General features: G+C 45.2%; 1 protein-coding gene across 4 annotated transcripts in view; it reads right to left on the bottom strand.

Moving 5' to 3' along the window:
- mtmr14 (myotubularin related protein 14) overlaps nucleotides 1-6,652 on the bottom strand; it is a 106,427-nt gene extending 99,775 nt beyond the window's left edge. For 3 of the 4 annotated variants that reach the window (XM_070549092.1, XM_070549095.1, XM_070549093.1), the window contains exons 1-2: nucleotides 6,310-6,652; nucleotides 3,878-4,026 (exon numbers count right to left, since the gene is read on the bottom strand). In XM_070549092.1, coding sequence (XP_070405193.1) covers nucleotides 3,878-4,026; nucleotides 6,310-6,423 — 263 coding nt within the window. In that variant the 5' untranslated portion in view covers nucleotides 6,424-6,652. Of the gene's footprint in view, nucleotides 1-3,877; nucleotides 4,027-5,879; nucleotides 5,950-6,309 lie in introns of all 4 variants that reach the window. The other variant, XM_070549094.1, reaches the window with a different exon arrangement.
- Between the last annotated feature and the right edge of the window lie 18,538 nt (nucleotides 6,653-25,190).

Genomic DNA, 25,190 nt, shown 5'->3' with positions numbered 1-25,190 from the left:
TCTCATCAGCTCCAGGAGCCAGGACCACCCAGCCCAGACACCGGCCCTCCTAATCCTCTCCGCTGGTGAGCACAGCTGAGCAGAATCCCTCTAACGACCCACACCCGGGATAAAAGGCTGTGCCATCCAGCGGTCTGGGAGGCATCTTTAAACAAAACTCTGATGATGATAGGTTAACATGAGACAGGGTTGTCTGGAGTGTATCAGGAGGAAGAGACGGTACAGCGTGTAATTTAGGGCTGGGCGATACGGCCTCAAATCTATAATGCGATATAATGTGAAGCACGTCCAATAACAATATTTATTGTGATATATTCCTCCGTTTATACACAGATGTCAAAATGACGTGGTTTTAAAAATCCTCATATGGCAAATATATCGCAGCAGAATAAAGACGTCCAAACAGTGTAGGATGCTCCTCCTCCGCCCTCTCCACGCTTGCAGTCACTGCCATTCTGATACGCGGGTGCACATCTTAGAGATGTCGTGTTACCGCGATAGAGCCAAAACCTCTATCATTACCCACTTTTATATCGTTTCTACCTCATATCGTTTATATTGCCTACTCCTAATGTAATCCGGCGATGAAAGGGTTATTATGTGGAAAGAGAATTTCTGCTGAACAGGATCAGGGAGAGGGGTATCGAGAAGTTCACTCTAAAGAGCGTGTTGTCAAGTAGTAGCGTGTAGATGAGGGATCTGGTGGAGTTTCTAAAGCGCGGGGGGGTTTCATATAGGGTGTAGTTAAAATAGTTACTTTAGCTGTTGATATGGAAGGGGAAAGAAGGGAAGGAGATTAAAAGAGAGGGAAGGAATCGGATTCAATGTAGATTGTGAGCTTCCTGTCTGACCCATCCTCCAGAACAGTTGGAGGCAGTAAAGCTCCATTAAGCTGGTTGCCAACCATCATTAAACAAGAAGAAGAAGTCTGGGAGACAGCAGTCCATGGGTTCGGGTGTCCTCCAGGCCTTTGTTTAGTTTAAACCCTTTCGTTTTGTGATGATTTTTAACTACAATGGTAAACTCTCTGAGATGATCCAGAAGGCTCTTTTGGTTTGACCAACCAATGGTCTCGGTGAGGGTAAGGGGAGCCCGTTACACCCATCTACTTCCGGAGCACGGGTCCCCAAAAGAACGAAAACATGGATGCAAATCAACGGGGCTAAAAACACTATTTTCTAGTTCCACTTGCTATGTGCCATGGATTTCACATATGATTTCCATGAGTTTTAAAGACACGTTTAGATACCAAGAAAGTGCTCATTTTCGCACGGGGGGGAAGGGGGGGGACCTATTTTAATAAGAAAATAAGTCCAGGACTACAAATGCGCTTCACGAAAGGGACGTCAACGACCCAGACACGGAGAAACACAGAGGGAAAAGGGCTGCAAGTTCAGTGAACTTCTAATCCTTCCTTCAGGAGGAAAGAACCACCATAAATCTGGTCATGTGGTAGGTAGCAGCTACGCCAGGGGGAGGAGATTATGTGGTGACATCATACATGCGACGTGCTGATGTAGTCATGCTAATTACAAACTTTTACAAGCTGATAAATCTCAAAGTACGTGACTGGTGAGGTCGAAACACCCGTCATTAGTTTTCATTTAAATAGCAGTATAACATGTGACCCGGGCCGTAAGGCAGGGGTGTCAAACTCAAACTCACACGGGGCCGAAATGAAACTCTGGGACGGAGTCGAGGGCCGAACTTAATGTTTTTGAAAAAGTGACGGCAAATTTGCACATTTTCTTTATCAACATTTATGCAATTTTGAACATTTAAATTTGGAAACAAACATATTTCTACATTAACACTGAATGTGGAATAACCAAATTACACACGAGCAAGTCAGTTTTCAATAAAAGGCATCAGTGGTATTCATTACTTGTGGTATAATCAGCATTTTTAAAATCTATTCAGGATTTATGTTTTCTTGTTTATTCATTATTCTTATTTTTATTCTCCTTTTTTCTCCTGTAATACGTGTCATCGCTGCTGTGACGTCTAGCTTTCCCCACTGAGGAACAATAAAGGGATTTTCTATTCTATTCATCTATCTGCAGCCTTTCCACTTCCTGTTTACTGTAGGTTAAATCTTTTCTCACGGGACAACAACAAAATAAAAATATCACTTTATCTTAAATGAAAATGCAACATCTCACCTGTTAACTTTCATGTTTTGGAGCAGAAAAAGAGCATAAAACCAACATATTTAAAGCTCAGTTTGCTCCACTGGTTTACTGTGATGCTCACCTGTTCCAGCCAGATACCTGCATCATGGGGTTGACCTGAGCTGAGGAGGAGACTCCTGTAGTTTTGTTCATCTTCATCATAATAATGACAACATTAGATGACAACAGGTGCTCACATAGGTTTGTGCTGATGAACATGTCTGAGCAGCTTGACCGCGTTGTTGTGTGTCGGGGAGGAAAAATAACAACTACAGCAGCCACAGAGTCGTGCTGGTTTGAGCGTGTCGCTGTTCGCTGGAGTTATATCAGCTCTGTCTGGACGTTAGCTGGAAAACTTTCTCTTTCAGTCGTGAACACATTACTGAGCGGCTAGAATCTCCGTTTCTGGGCTTCAACGTCAGAAAACAGCTGAGTGAACTCGGCGCTGAGTGAGAGGAGTGTAGTTTGTCCGAGACAGCGGAGCTGCAGACACCGGCAGCAGGCGCTGGAAAAACACAAAGGAGGGGGTGCTTCGGCTCCGGTCTCTTAATGTCAACCTCTTTGTTTTGGCTTTTAAATAAGCTTTAGTTTTGATCAATGATATTTTATTAGCACCCTCCATCTGTTTGTATGCTTGTTTTTATACCTTTTCTGACAAGTAAACACATTTTAATTCCACTGTTCCAAGTTCTCGTGTTACCCCTTACTTCACATCGTAACATTTTCTGTCGGGGCCGTAACATAAATGGGAGCTCACCCGGGATTTGGTTTTATCGGGCCGTGAATGAATGAAAAATCCCTTGGTGAAAGCGTTTTAATTGTTTTTAAGATTTTAAGGCAACAGATGGCTGGGGATGATCGATGGGCACTTCCGGAGGCCCCGCCGGAGGATCCACTGCCGGGTGGGCTCTCCGAACGTACAAGCCTGATCCAGCCAAACCCAAGCAGAGGAGATGTTGGATCCAGAGATGCCCCCTGCACACAGGCTCAGTCGCTCCCTCTTTAGGAAGATACCTGTTTTGTTTATTCGGGGTGGGGGGTGGGGGGGGTGGGGTCCACTAGGGCCTACTTCCAGGCTCTGCTGGTTCCATACTTATTTAACTGATCCAGGGTTTCACCCAGAAAATGAGTTAAGCCTGGCGGATTCGGCCGTCGGGGGTGGGGGTCGCGCATCGGTCCTACAGCGCTCCTCCATGACAGCGGGGGTGGAGGGGCGCCGTTCGTGTCAGCGGACACGGTACGGTCGGGGAGGGGGGCGGGGCATGACGCTTAGCCTGGCGGGTGGCCAACCAGCGCTGGGGGAAACCCTGATTGATCCAAATAATCATTTGTCGCAGCCCTAGCATCCATAACCGGTTGCAGAAAGTCTGGAAAACGTGCATCCCTAACTTATTGGGTCAGACTTATTTGAGGATGAGGAACATGCATGGATGACTGAGACCTACAGATTAGAAATGAAAACAAAATGTGTGATTTGATTATTAATCCGTATCGCCCAGCAATGATTTTTTCATTTATGAAAATCTGAAATAGCATGACTTCTAAATGGAGTTCTCTGTATTTTAATTTATAGTTCCATCTCTCTCTGTTCAAACGAACCTACCAATGAAATTATAGAGTAGTCCTTTCTGTTAGGGGCAACCTTCCAAAATCAGCTGGGGTCCGCATACGTTTTCCCTGGCTGTGAGTGTAAATACAGAAAGTACCTGTCTCTGTCCACGTCGACACACTCGTACTCCAGAAAAACTATCTGCCGGGGATAGTGGCCACACACTTCTCCGTTTGAATTATGGATGATGCTGAACTTGTAATCTCTTGCAAACAGCTCAAGACAGCGCTTCTCTATCGTCTCCATCTATAAGAAATAAAACAAACATGAAAAAATGGTTCTTAAACAATGAAAGAAAGCAGTATGACTCTGCTGAAGACGTTGGATCTAAATCTGAAGTAGAAAAATCACAAATAAACACAAAGTTCAGTAAAAGGTGATACCCCTTTGATTCTGTGCACTTAGATGAACACACAAAGTAACATTTAGCAGCACGATTGGTGCACATGGGGTGGGGGGTGCTAGCTCTTCTTACAAGGAGAAGCATTTTGGATCCAAACTCAACCCCAGGACCCAGATGGAAAACGGGCGTCTCTGTAGTTATGCTGCTATAGGCTTAGACTGCTGGAGGATACACTGACCACATTTCACACTCTACTGCTTTCTTCTACTATCTGCTCTTTAACTGTATTATTTTCTGCTATTTCAGCTGTTAACTTGATTTTCTCTCTAAGTGTTTTTCTCCCCAGAAGAAGCTACAACGATGTTCTGCTGAGCTGTGGTGGCCTCATGGAGGGGGCCATCGTCTAGCACACTGCTGCTAACCACTTAAACATTCTCCCTCTCCTGATAATAACTTTTTGCTTTCCTTGACGTTGGATGTGCTACTACTAGTTTATCCGTTTAATTATAGATCCACTAGGATAAATACAATAAAGTTTATCTCTCACCACATAGAATATTTACTAAGAAATCACAATGTAACCATAGAAACACTACGTGTGTGTGTGTGTGTGTGTGTGTGTGTGTGTGTGTGTGTGTGTGTGTGTGTGTGTGTGTGTGTGTGTGTGTGTGTGTGTGTGTGTGTGTGTGTGTGTGTGTGTTCAGTCTTCTCCATCCCCAGTGAGTCGTGGAGGATGGCTACTTATACTGAGCCAGGATTCTCTGGAGGTTTCTTCCTGTTAAAAGGGAGTTTTCCTCTCCACTGTCGCTGCATGCTTGCTTAGTATGAGGATTGCTGTAAAGACTCTGACACTAGTCAGTGTCTCGATGCGACCTGCTGGGTTCCTTTTAAAGGAAACTTTTTTCTTATTGGCTTAATGAGCTGGGGCCTCATTTATCAAGCTTGCTTACGCACATATCGGGTTCAGAAAACTGCGTAAGCAACTTTCCACGCAAACTTTGGGATTTATGAAAGAAAACTTAGTGGAAAAATGTGCACAACTTTAAGTTGACCAAGGACCTGGCTTACACACGTGTTGGAGAGCACCTGCAGCGCTGCTGCTGAGATGATAACATTATGAAATGACGCTGGTCCTGATTTTGCGCTATAGAAATAAACTGAATGAAATTGACCCACTTTCTCTGATCTCCAATACTTTTTCCTAGTTTGTGACCTTTTGACCCTATTACCACAGGTTTTCATTCTGGAGATAGTGTGTTTGTTTGTGTTGCTGATTGGACTTTGATTGGTCACACGCCACACAGATGATTCTGCTCTGGGTCCTTCACCAGAAGGCCTTCCCTATACATACTGTGTGTTAGTCTTTAATCTGTAAATTTACACATCAGTAAATACATGTGTGTGTGTGTGTGTTAATCTGTATTATGGAATTCTATATGACCAGTACTGAATCCAGTGCCATTTGTTTTTCTACAGGGCAGAGGCGTGTTTGGTGCTGCTGAGCAGTGATTTCAACCGTTAGTGAACAACAAACAAACCTAACAGATATAAATGACACCAACTGAAAGTTTTATATCGGCTGCTGTGGACTGATAATCCCAACACTGCCTAGTAGCACAAAGTTTTAGATTGCCTTTCCTAGGGATGTCCTGTTCCACAAAAATCGGATTATATCGAATGGCATCAAAGTTCTCCGATATAAGCAGTCCTTTAAGGTTCACATATTTTCAACCAACAGTGAAAGAAAATGTCTTACTTTCTTTACTGTTATTGGCTCGTTCTCTGAGTAGTCTCACGTGATCAAGCCTTTCATACACGATTCCACACTACGAAACAGGAAAAAGTCTGCTGATATCGGTATCGGGCAATACTGCAATATCTGTATCGTATCGTTAGTGAAAAGTTGTATCGGGACATTCCTAGCCTTTCCAACACCGGAGACGGGAACCAGGACAGGAACTGTCCCGTCCAGGTGTTAATCCGAATATTCTGAAGTAAGATTATCAAACATTCTGGACAGGTGTAGCTATGTGAGCCACACTAATGTCAACTTAACAGATTTACTCTTCATGGTTCTCATGGGCACGAGCCCAGCTCCTTTACCGTAATAGACCGTGTAGGTGCGAAGCTGAACGACAGCTAGCTTGAGCTCACATGAGGAAGAAAGTCGAGTAAAGCATTCTTACCCGAGGAGAGACCTCCTTGGCTCTATATTGTGTTTTGGAAAACAACTCAATCAGCTCCGTTATATCCTCGCTCTTTCTGACCGACAGCCCGCTCGCGCACGGAGAGGCGGCCATCACTGCACCTGGACAGGTGACAGTGGCCTCCAGCCGCACCTGACCTCCTTCAAAGACCGCAGAGCCCTGTCTTTCGGAACGGGAAGACCGAGCAGGCCATCCCTTCCCGGGGAGCTTGTTCCCGACTGCCCGCTTGAGGGGGGCAGAGCCGGGGAGTCCTCTGGAATTCAGGGCAACGGTGTCCCGCTCCACCGCAGCGGAAAACGCACGAGGGTCCGGTCACGAGCAGTCAGACACACGGCTGCTGCTTCCACCTGTCCGCGGTAAACACGCGGGTGGGGTGGTGGCGAGTCGCTGACACGTCGCCACCGTCTTACTTCAGTGTGAAGCGCATGACTCCGACCCGGCGGAACTCCGGTCCCTGCGGCAGGAAACCTCCCGGATCCTGGCCTGCTCCGGGTTCCGCTGACACGTTCTGGTTGGAGAGCAGGTCCAAACCCAGGACCGGATCAAAAGCTCCACAGTCCGAGAGCTACGACAACACGACGAGATAAAGCGCTCGTGTTTTAAACACGCTAGTGCAGGCAGTCACAAACCCACCGCAGCAGGTGCTAAACAGGAAGCTGCTTCAACCACGTGACCTCTTTTTCCTGTTTAATGGCGGATGGTTAGCGAAATTTCGGTGCATTACCGCCCTCCTCTGGCGGTCAGCTGTCCACAGAAGCACGTGATAGATATTCTAACTAATACTGAAGAAGAGTTGGTCACCTTTCCACGTATTTGCAGTGGCGTATTTAGCAATTTAGGGGTCCACGGCGAACACAGACATGGGGCCCCCTTACACTACATTTTCGACAATCTTAACTTTAACTGGATTTGTGAAACTCTACCCTCTTCTTACATGAGTTAATTTCATTTTTTATTAGTCCTCCTCTTGTTTCCTGTCTTTCTCTCCCTCTGGTTTCTTCTTCCTGTCAGTGCTCCTCTGCTTTTGCCTTTCTTTTTTTTTTCTTCTATTTTCCATTTTGGTCTGTTTTCCTCCCTTTAAACATTTTCCATTGTCTTTCCTCTCTGCTTCTTTCTGATGATTACATAGAAAAACAACATCACTTTTGGAACTGAAAATAAAAGCTTATTTAAAGCATGCTGCTTCTTTCTCTTATTGGAGCCACTAGGATAACTCCATTTCATGCTTAATGTTATGACTACTGCTTTGAATTACTCTCCTTTAGAGTATACAGTATGTACACATCTGTACCAAGTACTCTCCTTTAGAGTATATGTACATGTCTGTACCAAGTATTTTCCTTTAGAGTATATGTACACATGTCTGTACCAAGTACTCTCCTTTAGACTATATATACACGTCTGTACCAAGTACTCTCCTTTAGAGCATATGTACACATGTCTGTACCAAGTTTTCTCCTTTAGAGTATATGTTCACACGCCTGTACCAAGTACTTTCCTTTAGAGCAGGGTTTCTCAACCATTTTCAGCTACCCCCCCCCCCAAGTCATTCTGAAATCCCTCACTGCCCACCAATGAAAGAGAAACGGAAAGTTTTTTGATACAAAAATCAGAATTAAAATTTTCTTTTTTTTAAATTCAGCCTTGAGTTTGAAACAGTTTAATACAAATCTGTCATAAAAAAGTATCATAAAAACTATTTTTAGCTATTAGCAACGAGATAATGTAGGGAGCTAATAATCCTCGGTCCAGTAAATTCGCGCTTCGAGCAAACATACTGCTAATGCTACCTCTTTTAGAGTGTCTCTCTTTTATATATATATATAGAAAATAGTTCCGTTTCTTTGGAGCTTTGTCTGGATGAAATTTGGACAAGTGCTCCTTAAGCCGGGAGGGTTTCATTGCTTCGTTTGAAAAAACTTGTTCACAAAGCAGGCACATGGAGAGTTGTGGATTCGTGGGTGAAGGAATACATCCATACCGAAGGTAGTCCACATTGTACTGTCAACACTTCTTTTGATTCGGAGCCATTGTCTGTTATGAATGTCCTGTATCGCTAGCGCCCACCATTAGCATCTCAGCGCCCCCTTCAGTGGCAAAAAACTTTCACCGCCCCCTTATATAGTCTGAACGCCCACTGGGGGGCGCTACAGCCCCTGTTGAGAAACCCTGCTTTAGAGTATATGTACGCATGTCTGTACCAAGTACTCTCCTTTAGAGTATATGTACACACGTCTGTACCAAGAACTTTCCTTTAGAGTATATGTACGCATGTCTGTACCAAGTACTCTCCTTTAGAGTATATGTACACACGTCTGTACCAAGAACTCTCCTTTAGAGTATATGTACACATGTCTGTACCAAGTACTTTCCTTTTGAGTATATGTACACATGTCTGTACCAAGCTCAGACTTAAAGCCAAACTCTTCGTCTGTGATTTTTAAGGTGCTGTTCATTCTGTCCAGCAGATTCTTCCCCAGACTTTAGAGAGTATGTAAGCCAGAGCAGCGGGCCTCTAGTCATTAGGGGCTGCATGACTTAATTTTTTTAAAGTCGACAGTCAAGTAATGAAAATCGAGTCGACTTTGACTAGTCGTTGATTATGTCATACACCTGAAGCGCGCGCGGGGGGGGGGGGTGTCGGTTGGTACGCTGCAGTTGTTGACAATTAAAATTGCGCCCACATTTTCAAAGTTAAACACATCTCTTAACAACAGTATTTTCTGCATATATACTGCTCCGCTTCAGCCCCCACCCCCCACCCCGCAAACTCACTGATGCGTCTGCAGCCTCTCAGAGTTCCTGCTGCTCTAAACATTAAAATAATTATATCATTTTATGTTCCTCACTTCTGATTACCTTCAATTGTGTCTGTTTGTTGCAACCAGCAGGTACAAAAACTTGTTTTTATTTGACTATTTTTCTGTCCTGTCTGTTTATTATCTTCCTGCATCTCCTCTCAATCCTAAAGAGAAACTGCTACCTGGGTTCATATATATTCACCTTATGAGTCACCTTTGAACTGCAGTTCTAAAAGATCTACCGACCGCTAAAACAGCGGAGTGCGCGCTGCTCGCCGGCCGCATCAGTTAGGTGCGTCACCGGAGGACAAAACAGGTGATGCGCTCCGCTCCACAGCAGTGAAACGCATCAGGCACAAATAAAAGACAGGAAAACATAAAAGGAAATGAGCCGACATGAACGATCGTGTGTTAAATTAGTTTTTGAGGTGGCGACACCTGATTTGATAATGTTACTGTGGCCGTGCTCAGGACGCAGATGTCTGGAGAGTGTCAATGATCAGAGCTCTTTCACAAGCGTGCCGGTGAGTGAAACGGAGGTGAGGATCCACACGCGGGTGAGGAAGGAAGCAGGCAGACAGACAGGAACATTTAAAACCAGGATTTATTCAGGGACAATGAAACAATGAGCCAACAAGAGACACAGAACTGAAGGGGTTTAAATACATGAGGGCTGGGAGCTTGGGTGATTGGAAAACGAGAGGCAGGTGGGAGCAATTAACAAAGACACATGACAGAACAGAATGGGGAGACAGGACAGGGTGTGACAGTACCCCCACCCCTCCCCCCCTCAAAGGGCGGATCCCAGACGCCCATAGGAACACAGAGCAGGACGGGAGGAGGGGCGCAGGGAGGGCCTGCATCTGGGGCAGAGGAGGAGACAACGGGATCTGGGAGGCTCGCGCCTGGCGAGGGCAGGACCGGCGGTGACCGGAGGCAGAGACGCTGCAGGAGATGTCCTTGACTTCTGGACTGGCAGCGTCGGCATCGACCTCTGGAATGGAGGCGGCGGCAGCGACCTCCGGGCTGGAGGCGGCGGCGGCATCGACCTCTGGGCTGGAGGCGGCGGCAGCAACCTCCGGGCTGGAGGCGGCGGCGGCATCGACCTCTGGGCTGGAGGCGGCGGCGTCGACCTCTGGGCTGGAGGCAGCAGCGTCGACCTCTGGGCTGAAGGCGGCATGGACCACTGGGCTGCAGACGGCGTCGACCACTGGGATGGAGACGGCGTCGACCACTGGACTGGAGGAGGAGACGTCGACCACTGGACTGGAGGAGGAGACGTCGACCACTGGACTGGAGGAGGAGCCGTCGACCACTGAACTGGAGGAGGAGCCGTCGGACTGGAGGGGACGTCGACCTCTGGACTGGAAGTGGCGTCGACCACAGGACTGGAAGCGGCGTCGACCACAGGACTGGAAGCGGCGTCGACCACAGGACTGGAAGCGGCGTCGACCACAGGAGTGGAGGCATCGACTTCTGGACACGAGGAGGCGTCGATTTCTGGACACGAGGAGGCGTCGATTTCTGGACACGAGGAGGCGTCGACTTCTGAACACGAGGAGGCGTCAACTTCTGGACACGAGGAGGCGTCGACTTCTGGACACGAGGAGGCGTCGACTTCTGGACACGAAGGGGCGTTGACCTCAGGGCCGGGGGCGTTGACTTCAGGGCCGGAGGCGTCGACCTCAGGGCCGGAGGCATTGACCTCAGGGCTGGGGGCGTCGACCTCAGGGCTGGGGGGCGTCGACTTCCGTCGACTTCTGGTCCGGGGGCGTCGACTTCTGGTCCGGGGGCATCGACTTCTGGTCCGGGGGCGTCGACTTCTGGTCCGTCGACTTCTGGATCGTCGACTTCTGCACCGCCGGCTTCTGCACCGCTGGCTTCTGGACCGCCGGCTTCTGGAGTGGAGGAGGAGCTGCTGCAGACGGGACCGCTTCCTTGGCTGGAGCCGCTGGACTGGGCTCTGACATCTGGACAGGCCGGCCCGGGGGAAGAGCCTCTTGGGTCACCGCTGGAACTGGAGTTGACTGAACTCGTGGCGCCGGTAACTGGGAGAGCAGGGAGGATAGATTGTCCAGTTGGAGCTCCTGGAGACTGAGGCTCTGATGGAGTTGGGCCAGCTCAGCTCGGAGACCGGCGAGCTCTGCCGGGTGGACTGCGGGCTCGATCCTTTGGCCTGGAGACGAAGGAGCTGCGGACTGGACGAAACCTTCTCCCGGTGTTTCGGGGAGGATAGGGTGTCCAGCTGGAACTCCTGGAGGCTGACGAGCTGACGGATCCAGCTAAGCTCCGCCTGGAGGCCGGCGAGCTCTGTCTGCTGGGCTGTAGGCGTGGTCCCTCCACCTGCAGATGACGGAGGCGCTGACTGGACCGGAGGCAAGTCCGCAGATCTGATTGGGGGCGGGTCCAAGCTGGCGCGCCGAGCCGGGCCAGCGGCGAGCTCGCGGCTCCGTCCTGGGACAAGGGGTGACGGTGGAGCCTGGCATCATTCCCAACGTTGTGGGCCAACACCGGGGGAGCACGCAGCCAGTCTGGTGCCCACGTAGCCGGAGCGGTCTAGCTGCGTCTCCCGGTCCAACCTCCCATCTGGCTCTGGGAGGGTGGAGAGGATCGCTGAGGCTGAAGTTTGGCGGCGGCGTCTGCGGTGAGGCGACGCCGGAGGAGGAGAAGCTGGCCAGTGGTCTGAGGTGAGAAATGGGAGCAAGCACTCCCAGGGGTGAATCTCCCCACTGGATCCTTTAGCGGGTTGGCTCATTCTGTCACAAGCATGCCGGTGAGTGAAACGGAGGTGAGGATCCACACGCGGGTGCGGAAGAAGTCAGGCAGGCAGACAGGAACATTTGAAACCAGGATTTATTCAGGGACATGTAGGAAAATGAAACAATGAGCCAACAAGAGACACAGAACTGAAGAGGTTTAAATACATGAGGGCTGGGAGCTTGGGTGATTGGAAAACGAGAGGCAGGTGGGAGCAATTAACAAAGACACATGACTGAACAGAATGGGGAGACAGGACAGGGTGTGACAAGCTCTGCATGTGCAAGCTGGTTAAGGTTAGGATGGGGGTGAGGGGAAGGTTAAATTGCAAGAGGGTAAAGGTCACAATTTGGTTAAATGTCCGTTTTACGGCGGGCGTCAGTACCGACGCTCTGGCATGGCGCGTCGCCTCCCAACGTGCAGGGGCTCGTCACCTGCTGTCTTTTCTAAGGACTCCATCTTGTCGGTCATTATCACATGACAGCGACTAGTCGATGACAGGCATAAAAAGTCACTACAGAGCAGTGAAGTCGACTAGTCATCCATGCTACCATCTCCCACCCTGGTCTTCCATCACTGGGACCAACAGAACAGCTAGCATTGAATCAGGCAACCATCCATGAGCTGGAAGAGCTGAAAGGCCAACAGCAACAAGAGATGCTGACCTTCCACTAGCATACTTTAGGTGTTCAGCAGATAAGCCATCCCGCCCAGTGGCTTTATTATTAGGTACGGTGCACTTGGTACACAGTTGAACGAGTCATCATATGTTGTCTCAACTTTAAGATCTTTTCAGTTCCTGAGACTCTCTCAACCACACAGGTGTAACAATTCAATAGTAACATCTTACGTAGGAAACCAACAAAGGTGATATTCCATAGGAAATATAAAATCAATTTGATGTATCTTTGAATACATCAGAAGATCGGAACTTTTTATTGCAGGGATTAGGTAACACTTCGTATTAACCCAGAGTCAAAAGAGAGAGAGAGGCAAGTTTTAAAGTTTAAGAAGATTTATTTCTAAACAATTTAAAGCAAGGCTAACTAACTCTAAACACTCTGTGTGATGAATGGATCTACAGTAGGTGTGAATGAGGCAAGATGGATGTGTAATGTGGAATGTTGTTATCAGAGCTCTCGTTTTCGGAGAAGCCTTAGTTCTGTGTGGGAGCAAATGTTTTGCTCTAATCTACAGTCGGAGTTTCAAAACCCACATTCAGACGCTATCTTGCCGCTCTACATACCCTTGACGGAGACCTCCGTTGTAGATTCAGAATGGCAGGTCCTCGGACCCCCCTTTGGTACCGGAACCGATGAAACAGCGTACGGTACGACAGACTAGTCTTGGAATGCCTCCAGGTAAGCGACAGGTGTTTAACAGCATCAGCGGGACCCTGAAGGGTCAGTGAGTTCAGCTTTACTCTGAAGGAGCGTTGCTTCAGGTGTAGCTTGCAACAGGTTTTATTATCCAGCTTGTCAAGGTTCTTGTAGTTAAAAAGTTACGAGTGGCCGGCTCAAAACTCTAGAACGTTTGAACTGAGTTAAGGGTGACGTGGGAGTTAGTTTTATAATTCAGATGTTTTGATTTACTGTCGAATCAGAATTTGACAACAAACTAAACACCGCACAGACCACGCCATGTGTCAGAAAGGAAAGCTCTGATTGGAGAGACAAAAGGAATGTGTCATGTGACTTTAACATTACTTGTGTCATCAGAGTGTCTAGTACTTCTGTACCAAGTTACTTCTTATACAAAACTACTGATTACAATAATATAATTCAAGTAATTAACATTGTCATTTCACAGATTGATTTACATTGGGCTCACATTATTATTTAATAGAGTTCTTCTGATTTCTAAATGAGTTCTTCTTGGTCTTCTCTTGAGCTGTAGGGGTGGGGGGGGGGGGGGGGCAAATAGCTAGTTAAAACAGTTTAGATGCAGAGGCATCAAAGGCCTTGAGCAATATCTCAAGGATATTAGTTCTTCATGAGGAGAGAGGGGAAATGACCTTTAGGTGGAAAACAGTTTCTTCATGACGCTACACAGTGTACGGGTGTTTCCTTCCTGTAGAGTCTCACTTCTGTGTTGTTATTAAAGAGTTTCAGAGACTCAGCTCTCATAGCTTGATCATTTTTACTAATAAGACGCAGGGCATATGTGTATTTTGCATTTGTGTTCAATTCAAGTTTATTTCTATAGTGCAAAGTCACAACAAGAGTTGTCTCAAGGACCTTCACACAGTAAACATTATATATACTATTACTACTACTATATAAGGAACCCAGCAGGTCGCATCGAGTCACTGACTAGTGTCAGAGTCTTTACAGCAATCCTCATACTGAACAAGCATGCAGCGACACTGGAGAGGAAAACTTCCTTTTAACAGGAAGAAACCTCCAGAGAATCCTGGCTCAGTATAAGCAGCCATCCTCCACGACTCACTGGGGATGGAGAAGACAGAGCACACACACACACACACACACACACACACACACACACACACACACACACATGCACGCAGCCTCCCCGCTGGCACCCACGCGTTGTCGTGCGTCCTCACATTAGACGTGACAGTCCAGAGATGTCTCTGTCAGACACAAAGTTAATTTCACAAATAGGGAAATTATATTTTTTAAATAGCATTGACAGTTTTTTTAAAGGCCAACTTCAAAAGCAGTGAAAGACTTCCATGTAGTAGTCTCACCGCTGTAGAACTTTAACTATAAAGCATAAAGTACAAACTGTTAAGAAGAGTAGAGATTTCCAGCTGGGAGTGATTGGAAACCCCTGCACAGGGGTTTCCCTGGAAGCAGGAGGAGGACCACGCTGATAGGAGCAAAGTTAGAGGTCAGCAGGTTAAGGACCAGCCTAAAACTACACAGGACAAGGTGCAGTCTGATTGTCACCGATAGAATAAATGAAGTGGTGTTGGTGTGAGGTCCCCAGAGATCTTTTAAGTCTTTCAGATGAGCTGATGAGGTTCAGCAGCAGGAAAGTCAACGATGAACACCTGCAAAGAAAAAAAAGGAACAAACAAAACAACAACCTATACTGGAATTCGACAAAACAACCTGTCAGTATGCGGCCATGTGATTTGTCTTAGAAGTTCATGCAAACAACTGTCCCCAGTTATTTTCAAGTTCCTTTGGAAAGTGGTTGAACTATGAAGCGCACTTGTAATTTGGGTTTCAATGAAACTCCAGCACCACCAGTATCAAGCAGCTTCTGGCACAGAGACAGTCATCCTCTGTACAAGAAGCCTCCACCTCCTGAGGAGGCTGAGGTCCTTCAGAGTTAATTCCCAGCTGTTAAAATCCTTTTATCACTCTGTGGTTGGCTCTGTTATCCAATCTGCTGTGATCTGTTGGGCTGCAGGCAGCTCTGACCGAGACAAAACAAGCTCGTTTTCAAAGCTAGCGCTGTTCTGAGCTGCCCACTGGATACAGCTGAGGAGACGTGTGAAAGGAGGATGCTGGGGAAGATGACCTCCATCTAAAAAAAAACCCTCCCACCCACCGCAGTCCACTGTGGAGACCATGGACAGCTCCTTAGAGGCAGACTGACATCCCAGATATAGACCCTTTTACTGTTTGTAAACAATAATGACGTCGGCGAGAATGCGCGCGCAGCTTAGCAACAGAGAATGGCTTTATCAAGCGACGCTGCGGGGTTATCACCGGCAAATCTTGAATGTTATATTATTAAACTCACTTTAACGAATGGCAACAGACTCCCGGATCCCTGTGGCATTACGGAATGGGTGGAAGATGTAGGTGCGTGGCCAGATATCCAGTGGCCCGATATATATATACGTTTTTACTGGAGAGGCCCAGTAAGTACACACGTGAGACGCTACGGGCCTACAAATGGTTAGATGCATACAACTATGTTGTCTGTGGACACGTACAGAAAGTAAAACATCACGACATGGACTCTGAGTTTTGCGTCTTGAAGGCAGAAGTCCTCCCTAGCCAAAGACAAGGACACAAGACTGCTATGGACGAGGCTTGGGTCATAGTAAACAAACCAGAGAACTACGTCTTCACAACCAACTGTACCTGCATGGCAGGGTGAGTATAGCATAGGTTTCTTTTTTAGCGTGCTCAGAGTACAATCGTGTTAATTTTAGAGAAATACAGTTTATACTAATATGCAGTGTAAATAAATGTAAATAAATAGACTGCTTAAAAGCAAACCGGCAAACGCAACTTACTTTATTTAATAGAACACACGTTAACCAGCTTTCTGGTAGCCTGGCAAGCCAGACTAAATAAATGTTTAAATAAATGTATTATTTAGTCTGGCCATGCTCCATTGACGGCTCTCGGTTGTGGGGCGGGTTCTACCGTTGTCTTTCAAATGATCTCCGCATTCCACTGGACAATGAATGTGACATCCTCTTGTTTCACTCTGTTGCATCATCCCACACACCAGGCATATAGAGTGCCCTGATTGGCCCACAAAGCGGATAAAGCTCTGTGATTTGTTCACTAAGCAGATGGAGCACTATGATTGGCCCACCATTATGGACCAATCACAGCTCTTTATGTGTTTGAAACCCCTCTAGAGAGTTGTGATTGGCCAGCCAGAGTCCTGGTAGGAGCTGCGGTGGTTCCAATGGAGCATGCCTAGACCAAACTTTGCAAAGCAAGAATTTGGTCTAGTTCACTAGGCTAGCTTTCTGGTGTAATCTTAGTACATAGTTACCTTACCTGATATAAAATGGGCGCTACAAACTCGAGCATGTCGGATCGTGTTTTCAGTCCAGTTTTCATCAACCCTTTTGATGGCCTGCAGCCACAGACGCCTCCGATTTTGTTGAAATGGATGTGCTCCCTTCGGAAGTCTGTAAAGTTTCAGTCCACTGCTTGAAGAGAAGCGATTCTGGCATCCATACACGCAACAACCCGACATTTTTATGTGCTCAGAACTTCAAAACAAAGGGTTTAAAACGCTGTTTTAGTATCGAGTGTGAATGAGGAAGCCTTCACTCTCGTTGCCAGGCTGCGCGTGCAACTTTTGATGACGTAGGTAGTAAAAGGGTCTATAAAACAGAACCGTAGGTCATTCATCCCCTCTGCAGTAAGAGAGTAGAACTCCTCAGTTTGACTGGTACTGGCATGATCCTGTTACACAATAACACCAGTGCAATATTCAGTACCTGTGCAATACAAGAATGCACCTGTTTCCTTTAAGCGGTTTCTTTTTGAAAACTCAATTTTCTATTTTTATTAGCTGAAGGTTACATTAATAGCCAACTGCCATTATATATTTATCTGTATTTTTTCCTGTTCTCCAGGTGTTTGTGCTGCTCTAATGAGTGAGTTTCTCCCAATAATGTCAATCCTATTTGTAGCCCCACCCCCTGGCCTTGATGGATATGTGATAAGTGGCAGATGAAATTAAGTCATGTTTGCAACACGGGAACATAAAATAATTTAGGAATGGTGAAACTATTTCACATAAATGTTTATTTTTTCTTTGTGGCTAATGTAATTAATTTCTAGTCTTATCGACCATAAAAGTTTTTATTAAGGAGCTCTTTCTCTGTGATTTAGAGTTGATTCATTGGGAGAGGCTTTTGTTAATTCCTGATGTAGATAACGCTTGGAAATATTTTTACTCTGAGCTTCTTGGTGTTCTGGATAAACATGCTCCTTGGATCTGTGTTAAAGTTAAGGGCAATCACCTTCCTTGGATCAATAGCCAACTCATCGCCCTGTATAAACAACATGATGGGGCATGGAAAACTGCTAAACTGACTAATAATTAAACAGACTGGTGCAAGACAAGATACTGAGAAATCCCTGCACCACCCAAACTAGGAACGCCAAAGCTGATTTTTATAGGAACAGTCTGAGTAACAATTTTAACAATCCTAGGAAATTCTGAAGCACAGTTAATAATTTACGTGGGAAATCAGTTACTACAACAACTAATTTACGAATTGATAATATTCTTACTAATAACTCTGCTGAAATGGCTGAAGCTTTCAGCCAGCATTTAGCCAATATTTAATATGTAGCGTAATGGTTCTTGGCTCTTTTATGAAAGATGAACCATTCTACATAATAATCTGGAATATTAATTTTAACAAATTAATAACCAAATGTTATAGAAATAAGAAGACTCAAAGGTTGTTTTCATCGATAAACTGACGATCATATCCGTGTGTCTGTGTTTCAGTTCAATGAAAAGACAAGTTTAAATTTTAAGAGATTTATTTCTTCAATTTAAACTAACGATTTGAAATGACAATCATAGGAAAAACGATCAACATTGGCAACCTTGTTGGACAATCTTTAACAGTTGATATTTGAAGCTTGCTCAAATAGACCTTGTGTTGGATGTGCTAAGATTGAGAATGATGGAATTATGGATGCGTGCATGCAGGTGTCTGAGATTGCTTCAGGGAGAGAAAAGGTGAACTGAGTGAAAAATGATGTTTTCCAATTAAACTTTAGTTCTTATTAGAAAAACAGCATCAGAACGCTATCTATCGTGTTCTGCCTCACCGAACTTAGGACCCTCTTTTAGATCCAGACCTCACAGGAGGATGTGTTCTCCAGATGACACCTTGGCTGACAGAGAAGAAGAAGGTGTGCGACGGTCCAGTCCAGAGTTGAACTCGGTACACATTGCTGAAGCGTTTCGGCAGATGCGCTTTCTCATGTTTAAATTAACTCAGAAATCAAAAGACTCTGGGACGAGTCTGCGTTAGCTGGTTGCATTTCAGCTATTCTGTCTGGCTTGACAGAAATAGCGTGGCGGGAGGACAGGAGCCTGCAGGGCTCCTTTCCCCGTGGCGTTCGTTCCGCACCTAAGCTCTCGCTCGTTCTGCCTCCTTACCGAAACCACTTCTCTTCCCAAAGCAAACTTGTTGTGCGTCAGAGCAAATGTGTTTTGAAGTTACTGTGAATACGGACCTGAATGAGCGAGTGTGAAGGTCATCGCTAAACATCTTCAAAAACATTATTTAATTAAGTATACTGATTCATTATAGTTCATTATGATTGCCCAAAGCACAATAATCACTCATTTGATTAAAATACATTTATAATGAGCAAAGTGATCAAATGATTATTTAACATTAATAACATAAAGAAAGCTTAAGACTCTGTTTTATTATGACTAGACTGTGTGTGAAGTCCTTCTTCTGAAGAGCAGGTGATGTGATGTTGTGGAGTCCTTCAGACTTGCTGGCGGCTTAGGTCTTAATCTGTGGGTGAAGGTGCTGAGTGACCCAGCTTTGACCCAGCCGGGCAAATACGACCTTTGGCACAGAACCCATACTTCCTCATGTTACACACATCTGACCTCTTCTTCTTCCTTGGGGACCTATAGTCCACCTCAATACTTCTCCAGTTCATTCTCTTTTTTAAATATCCTTCCTAATGATGTCCTGCAGACCATTAATTCAATCTCTTCCTCTGCTGTTACAGGTCCTGATGGTACTGAATCTAGGTTCATTAAATTAGCTTCTGATGTTCTGGCATTCCCTCTCTCAATTCTTTTTAATCTTTCACTTAATACCTGTTCAGTCCCAAAGGAGCGGAAATGCACTAAGATTTATCCGTTATTTAAGGGTGGAGATTCGTGTGAGCCGAACAATTATAGACCAAATTCAATAATTAATGTTGTTGTAAAAATATTTGAAAAGATAACATTTAAGCAGCTGTCTGACTATATTGAAGTCAATAACTCATTGTCTCCATATCAATCAGGGTTCAGAAAGCATTTTTCTACTACTACTGCTTTGGTGAAACTTACCAATGACATCTCCGGGTTTGATAGTAGCCAAGCTACAGGTGCTGTTTTTTTTATTTAACTAAGGCATTGATTTGGTAGATCATTATTTGCTGCTTGATAAACTGTATTCTTTTGGCTTTTCCAGGAACTCTTTACTCTGGTTTAATTCTTGTTTTCATAACCGGTCTCAAATTACTGTCTTTAACGATTGCCAGTCAAGACAACGAGGAGTTACAAGAGGTGTTCCACAAGGTTCTTCCTCGGGACCTCTTATTCTCAATTTTTATTAATGATATGCTTCAGTGCTACTCCTCGTGTTCTATTCATTTATACGCCGATGACACAGTCTTATTTTGCACAAAACCCAGCGTAACTGAAATTCAGAAGTGTCTTCAGCTCAATTTTAATAGTGTTTAAAACTGGCTAGCTTCCAATAAACTGCTTTTAAATAAATCAAAATCTTACTCAATGCTGTTTAAGAGACATACCTCCTCCGGTAATTTAAATCTTTATTTTCTGGATCTGTCTCCGGTGAATTGTACCGACTCAATTAAATAACTTGGTGTCTGGCTAGATCCAAACCTCTCATTCAAGACTCCTATTCAAACGGTCATAAATAAAATTAACTTTAGTCTGAAAACTTTGTATAGGTCTATTAGGTGCTTTGACTTTACAGTTCGAAAACATATTGTCACACAGCTTTTATTCCCACTGTTGGATTTCGCTGACATAATTTATCAGAACTCTACAGCTTCCTGTCTCCACTCTTGATATTAATTGCTTGTGCCGTTTTGTTTTACCTTGTCCATTTCTTACTCATCACTGTCATATGTATGATCGTTTGTCCCGGCTCTCTGCTGAGTCTAGGAGGAAATTTCATTGGTTGTTGCTTTTATTTAAAAGTATCTATTTTAATTTTCCACCATACCTAACCACTCTGTTAATACCATTCTGGTCTCACTTTGACATTCGTAGAACCTCCTTTTTTGTTCCCTAGTGTAGAACCGATGTGTAGGACTGAGTCAGGGAAGCTGACTTTTTCTGTTAAAGCTCCATCTGACTGGAATAATTTACCTGTTCTTATGAGATCCACCACGTCTTTTAGGCAGTTTAAAACTTTGATTCATTATTCATTACCCAACTGTAGATTTTTTGAATTATTATTGTATCATCACTTAGTCGTACTATACTTCTATTCTAAATCTTTGTGAGCTGTGTATTGTCTACCATTTAGTTGCGTCGTTTGTCATCATATATTTATGTAATGTTTTTAGTGCATTTGTAATTTATTCTATTTGATTAGCCAACTTCTTTGTTTTATTATTATAATTGTTTATGTATTAACTTTTTATTGTGGTAGTGTTCATTTGTCATTTTGTTTTGAATTCAGTTATTGCTGTTATCTTGTCTTTGTAATTGCATCTTTGTTTCCAGGAGGACCCACTTGTAAAGGAGATGATTCATCTCAAGTGGTTTTATCCTCCTTAAAAATACAAGTTAAATAAATGATTGTTTAATGAGGTATTTATTCGTTGCTGTCCAGAAGCAGTTGGTGTCGATGGAGATAGCTTTGTACTAACAAGGTAAACAATAAACAAAAACGCCTTAAAACTAGAAAATCTACTGAGCAGTTATTTGTAATAAAATCAGACCGGTTTACATTAAAAAGTAGCATTTTGTTGAAATGGTAGCAAAAGAGACTTCCCGGTGACAACGGTACCAGTCAGTAAGCCCGAAGAAAGAAAAACTGCACTAACTTCAGAAGTTTTTGTGTTAAAGAGCTCCAAGCATTAAAGAATTATTCCCATCTTCAAACTTTGGGGTAATTATGAAAAGCAACCTTAAATGTTTTTGTACCTTCTATATGTTTTTGTTTAGATGTTGGTCTCATGAGGACAAAAACACACATTCTGCAGCTTGCCTTAGCATGAGAGGTTGTGTCCTGGTGCCACCTGGATGGAAACCAGAGCGTCCAACATTCCACCTTAACCCAACATTTATTATGTCAAGAAAACCACGCAACCAGTTTCATTTGAAGCTGAATGAACATATTTAATAAAGTGGACTAGTAGAATACTGCTAATGAAGGTTTGGAGTCTGACAAGTATTTAAAGAGCAAGTCACCCGCTACCAGAGTCTTACTCCACTCCCACTTCCTGTTGCCTAGAAAAATCTGAGAGGGCGGAGCCCCCAACAGATACACACACAGGCTACTACGACATTGTGACCTCATAATGTACCAGCTAACATCATTCAATTCAAAAATACTTTAATTCCAGAGGGAAATTAGTTTCAGTACACACAATTCTGAGAACAGACATACATAGACACATGACAAGAATTGGTGACTGTGGTCATTCACAACCCGAGTCGCGCTACCTTAATAGAGATCAGAGGGTTTACATGAGGATAGAGTCAGGGGGAGGGGAAAAAAGGCACTTCAGAGTTACCCTCCACCAGGAGGGCAGCTTTGCTCTGCAAAAAAACACCTCAGACAGAAATACACACAGACTTCAGACAACACACAACATAAGTGTCCACTAGGTGGGAGGTAGGGTCGGGACTCTCCTCACTTCAGAGCGTTTAGCCGCATGGGGCAGCGCTCATCACCTCCGTTTGGACAGGGGAGAGAGATAATGGGTTAGAGAGCACAGTGACTCCTAGATACGGTTCCATGGCCTTCACCGGTCACAGTCCAGCCCAGGCTGGGATAGGGAGTAAGAGTTTCCATAGCCACAGCAGCATTCCACATTTCTTCTGAGGGGAGTTTTCCCTTCAGCCTCACAGGCTCAAGGGCACCAGATTCAGATAACAATTGTTTTGGGGGCAGACAGAGATAATTTCCTCTCTGCCTTAGTGTTCTGTTGGTCTACAACCCTTCTAGATCCTATAATGGCGTAATTAATCTATCCCAATCCGTGATGATCCGTTCACTCGCTCCTTGATGGAATCCACCTTTTGTGCCAAAGTCTGAGGCCTAGTCCACACGTAGCCGGGTTTTTTAAAAACAAATATCCGCCCCTCCAAAAACTTGCATCCACACCACCGCGTTTAATAAAAAACTCTGTCCACACGTACCCGGATAAATACGTTGTTAAGGACATGCCAGACCTGTAGGCGGCAGTACTTCCCCCGTTCTTAACCTCGTCCTTCGTCTGTGGTCTTCCGCAAGGAGCAGTAATTCCTCTTGCAGAAACAAACAAGCAGAAAGCGCTTGGACAATTGATGGATCGGGTAGTGACAGAGCGCAGCTCTGAGGACTTCCATGCTGTCGGCTAGTGTAAACACAGGTCGCACACGTGATGCCAGCATTTTTTTGTCGCGGAAAGTGACGTTGCGGACCTTAAAACTCCGGTTTTGTCCGTCCACACGCAGATACCCAAAACGGAGAAAACGCAGATCTTCACTTTGGCCGGAGTTTTTAAAAAGATCCGTTTTCGTGTGAAAAAACTCCGTTTTCGTGTGGATGACAGGCCAAAACGTAGAAAAATATCTACGTTTTTGCAGATCCCCGGCTACGTGTGGACAGGGCCTGAATCTCAGCCAAAGTTCCAAGCTTACGACTCATCTCGACAATTATATGAGTTTGTGCGTTCACAGCGCGGTGTAGTCCATCCCTGAGCTCCGGGATTGAGCCAATATTCCTCGAAAGCTCGTTAATTTTCCGGTAAGCCAGGTAACCGCTCAGGCCAAACAGCAGGAATCCCGACACCAACACCACGAATATCCAGACATCTTCAGAGTCCTCTACACAGTTGAGAGAGGCAGATCCGGTTCCACTGTTTCCAGGAGTCCATGACATACCCAGCTGGCTCTGTCTCAGAGGGGCATCCGGGAGCCCCTTCTCCCGTTCTCATCGCAGAAAAAATTTTGTCAATCGCATTGAGAGACCAACTGACCAGATCCATTTTTAATGATTTCCAGTTTCCAGAAAAAATGCAGAAAGCGCCGTGCACACAAGACAGGACAAAGAGCCTTGGGATAAGGAGGGAGGGAGAGGAGAAGAAAGCGTCTGTACTCTCCAAGAGCCGGAAGAACAGGCATATATCATATTAGCCAATAGTGATGGCAGATTTAAATTCAAACGCAGTGCAGAGTTTTTACCTGAAGAGGGCGCAACACTTAACATTTTATGGCAGAATATTTCAATTTGACCTAAGATGCACTAAAGTGCTGAATTATTGATGACACGTGTCTGCAGCACAATTTATTAGCAAAAAAACGTTGATTTGGGGGTGACTTGCTCTTTAAATTTGTGATGAATCCTGAATAAAACGAAGCAAGCATCCTTTAAAGGTGACTGTGTGCTGAAAACGGTTCCCATTCTGGATGTCCACGAGAATTACTTTGAACTACATAAACGCACGTTCTCACGATAAAGAGGAGCAGCGGTACTGACCTGGTAGAACACCATCAGGATTATTTTATTATCAAAAGGCATTACATCATACTTCTTAAATCTCTTAGAGAACAATTGAAATAGTTACTATGGTGATCTGTGAAAAAACAAGATAATCCAAACAAAAACAAGGAGACATAAAAGAGTCTTTGAAGGAACAGAAGCAGAGGTCCATCTGACAACAGCTGCTCACTCAGACCTCTCTAACACACACCATGCCACAAATTCAGTGTACATTATTCTTCATACACACATTCGTACAGAACCGAACATCTACTGGGGCTTTTGGGTCCGATGTCTTGTTTTAAGGTGCTGGTGTTTTTTGGATCGACACATTATTTTGAATCTGTCAAACATTCACGTCATCTGAAAACCCTTCACTGTTTGGGTTTGTAGTGGCAGGCAGGGGAGGGGCTGGAAGGAGGGCGGGGCTGGGGCCGGGCCCCTCCAGGGCCGGGCCCCTAAAGTCTTTCACACAATTGCAGCAGTTGTCCCGTATGAGGCCCTGAACGGAGGTCTCGGAGTGGAGCGGTCCGTGCTGCTGCTGGACCAGAACCATCTCTGGTTGAGGAAAACGTTGAAATGAGCTAGCTAACCTAACTCGCAGCGGAACCTAGCAGCTTTCGTCGCCTAAACGCTTCTCCACATCCCGCTTCGGGTTCTCCTGGATGTCACATGGAATGCAAATAAAGATCTCTGTGGAGTCACATCCCTTGGTTCGGTCTGCACGAGCACGCTTTAGCTAACAGAGTCAAACGGGTGTGAGATGGAACCGGGTTTTAGGGCTAGAGCAGAACAAAAGGATGCAGCACCATGACTCGTAAGACCTGAACATCTCAGGTATCAGGTTTACAGCCAAGTCATCCTGAAACAAGTCGGAACAAACCCAAAGGGACACAGAACCCACGAAGAACCTGAGGTCAAATAAGAACAAACATTTTGAGTTTGTGGAATGATGCTCCTCCCCTCGCAGCGTTCCTCTTTCCCCAGTCAGAAAGGAAAAACTGAACCAGCACTCGTTCCCAAAACCAGAATCAGACCAAAACACGAGACTCAGAAAACCTTCAAGCCAAATAGTCCAATGGGTGGTCCGTCGTGTTGTCCAAGCATGCTCCACCAAACTTCACTCACGTCTCCTCAATCAAGAA

The sequence above is a fragment of the Nothobranchius furzeri genome, chromosome 3 (assembly GCF_043380555.1).
Source record: "Nothobranchius furzeri strain GRZ-AD chromosome 3, NfurGRZ-RIMD1, whole genome shotgun sequence".
Lineage (NCBI taxonomy): Eukaryota > Metazoa > Chordata > Actinopteri > Cyprinodontiformes > Nothobranchiidae > Nothobranchius > Nothobranchius furzeri.
This window is presented reverse-complemented; position numbering and strand designations above follow the sequence as displayed.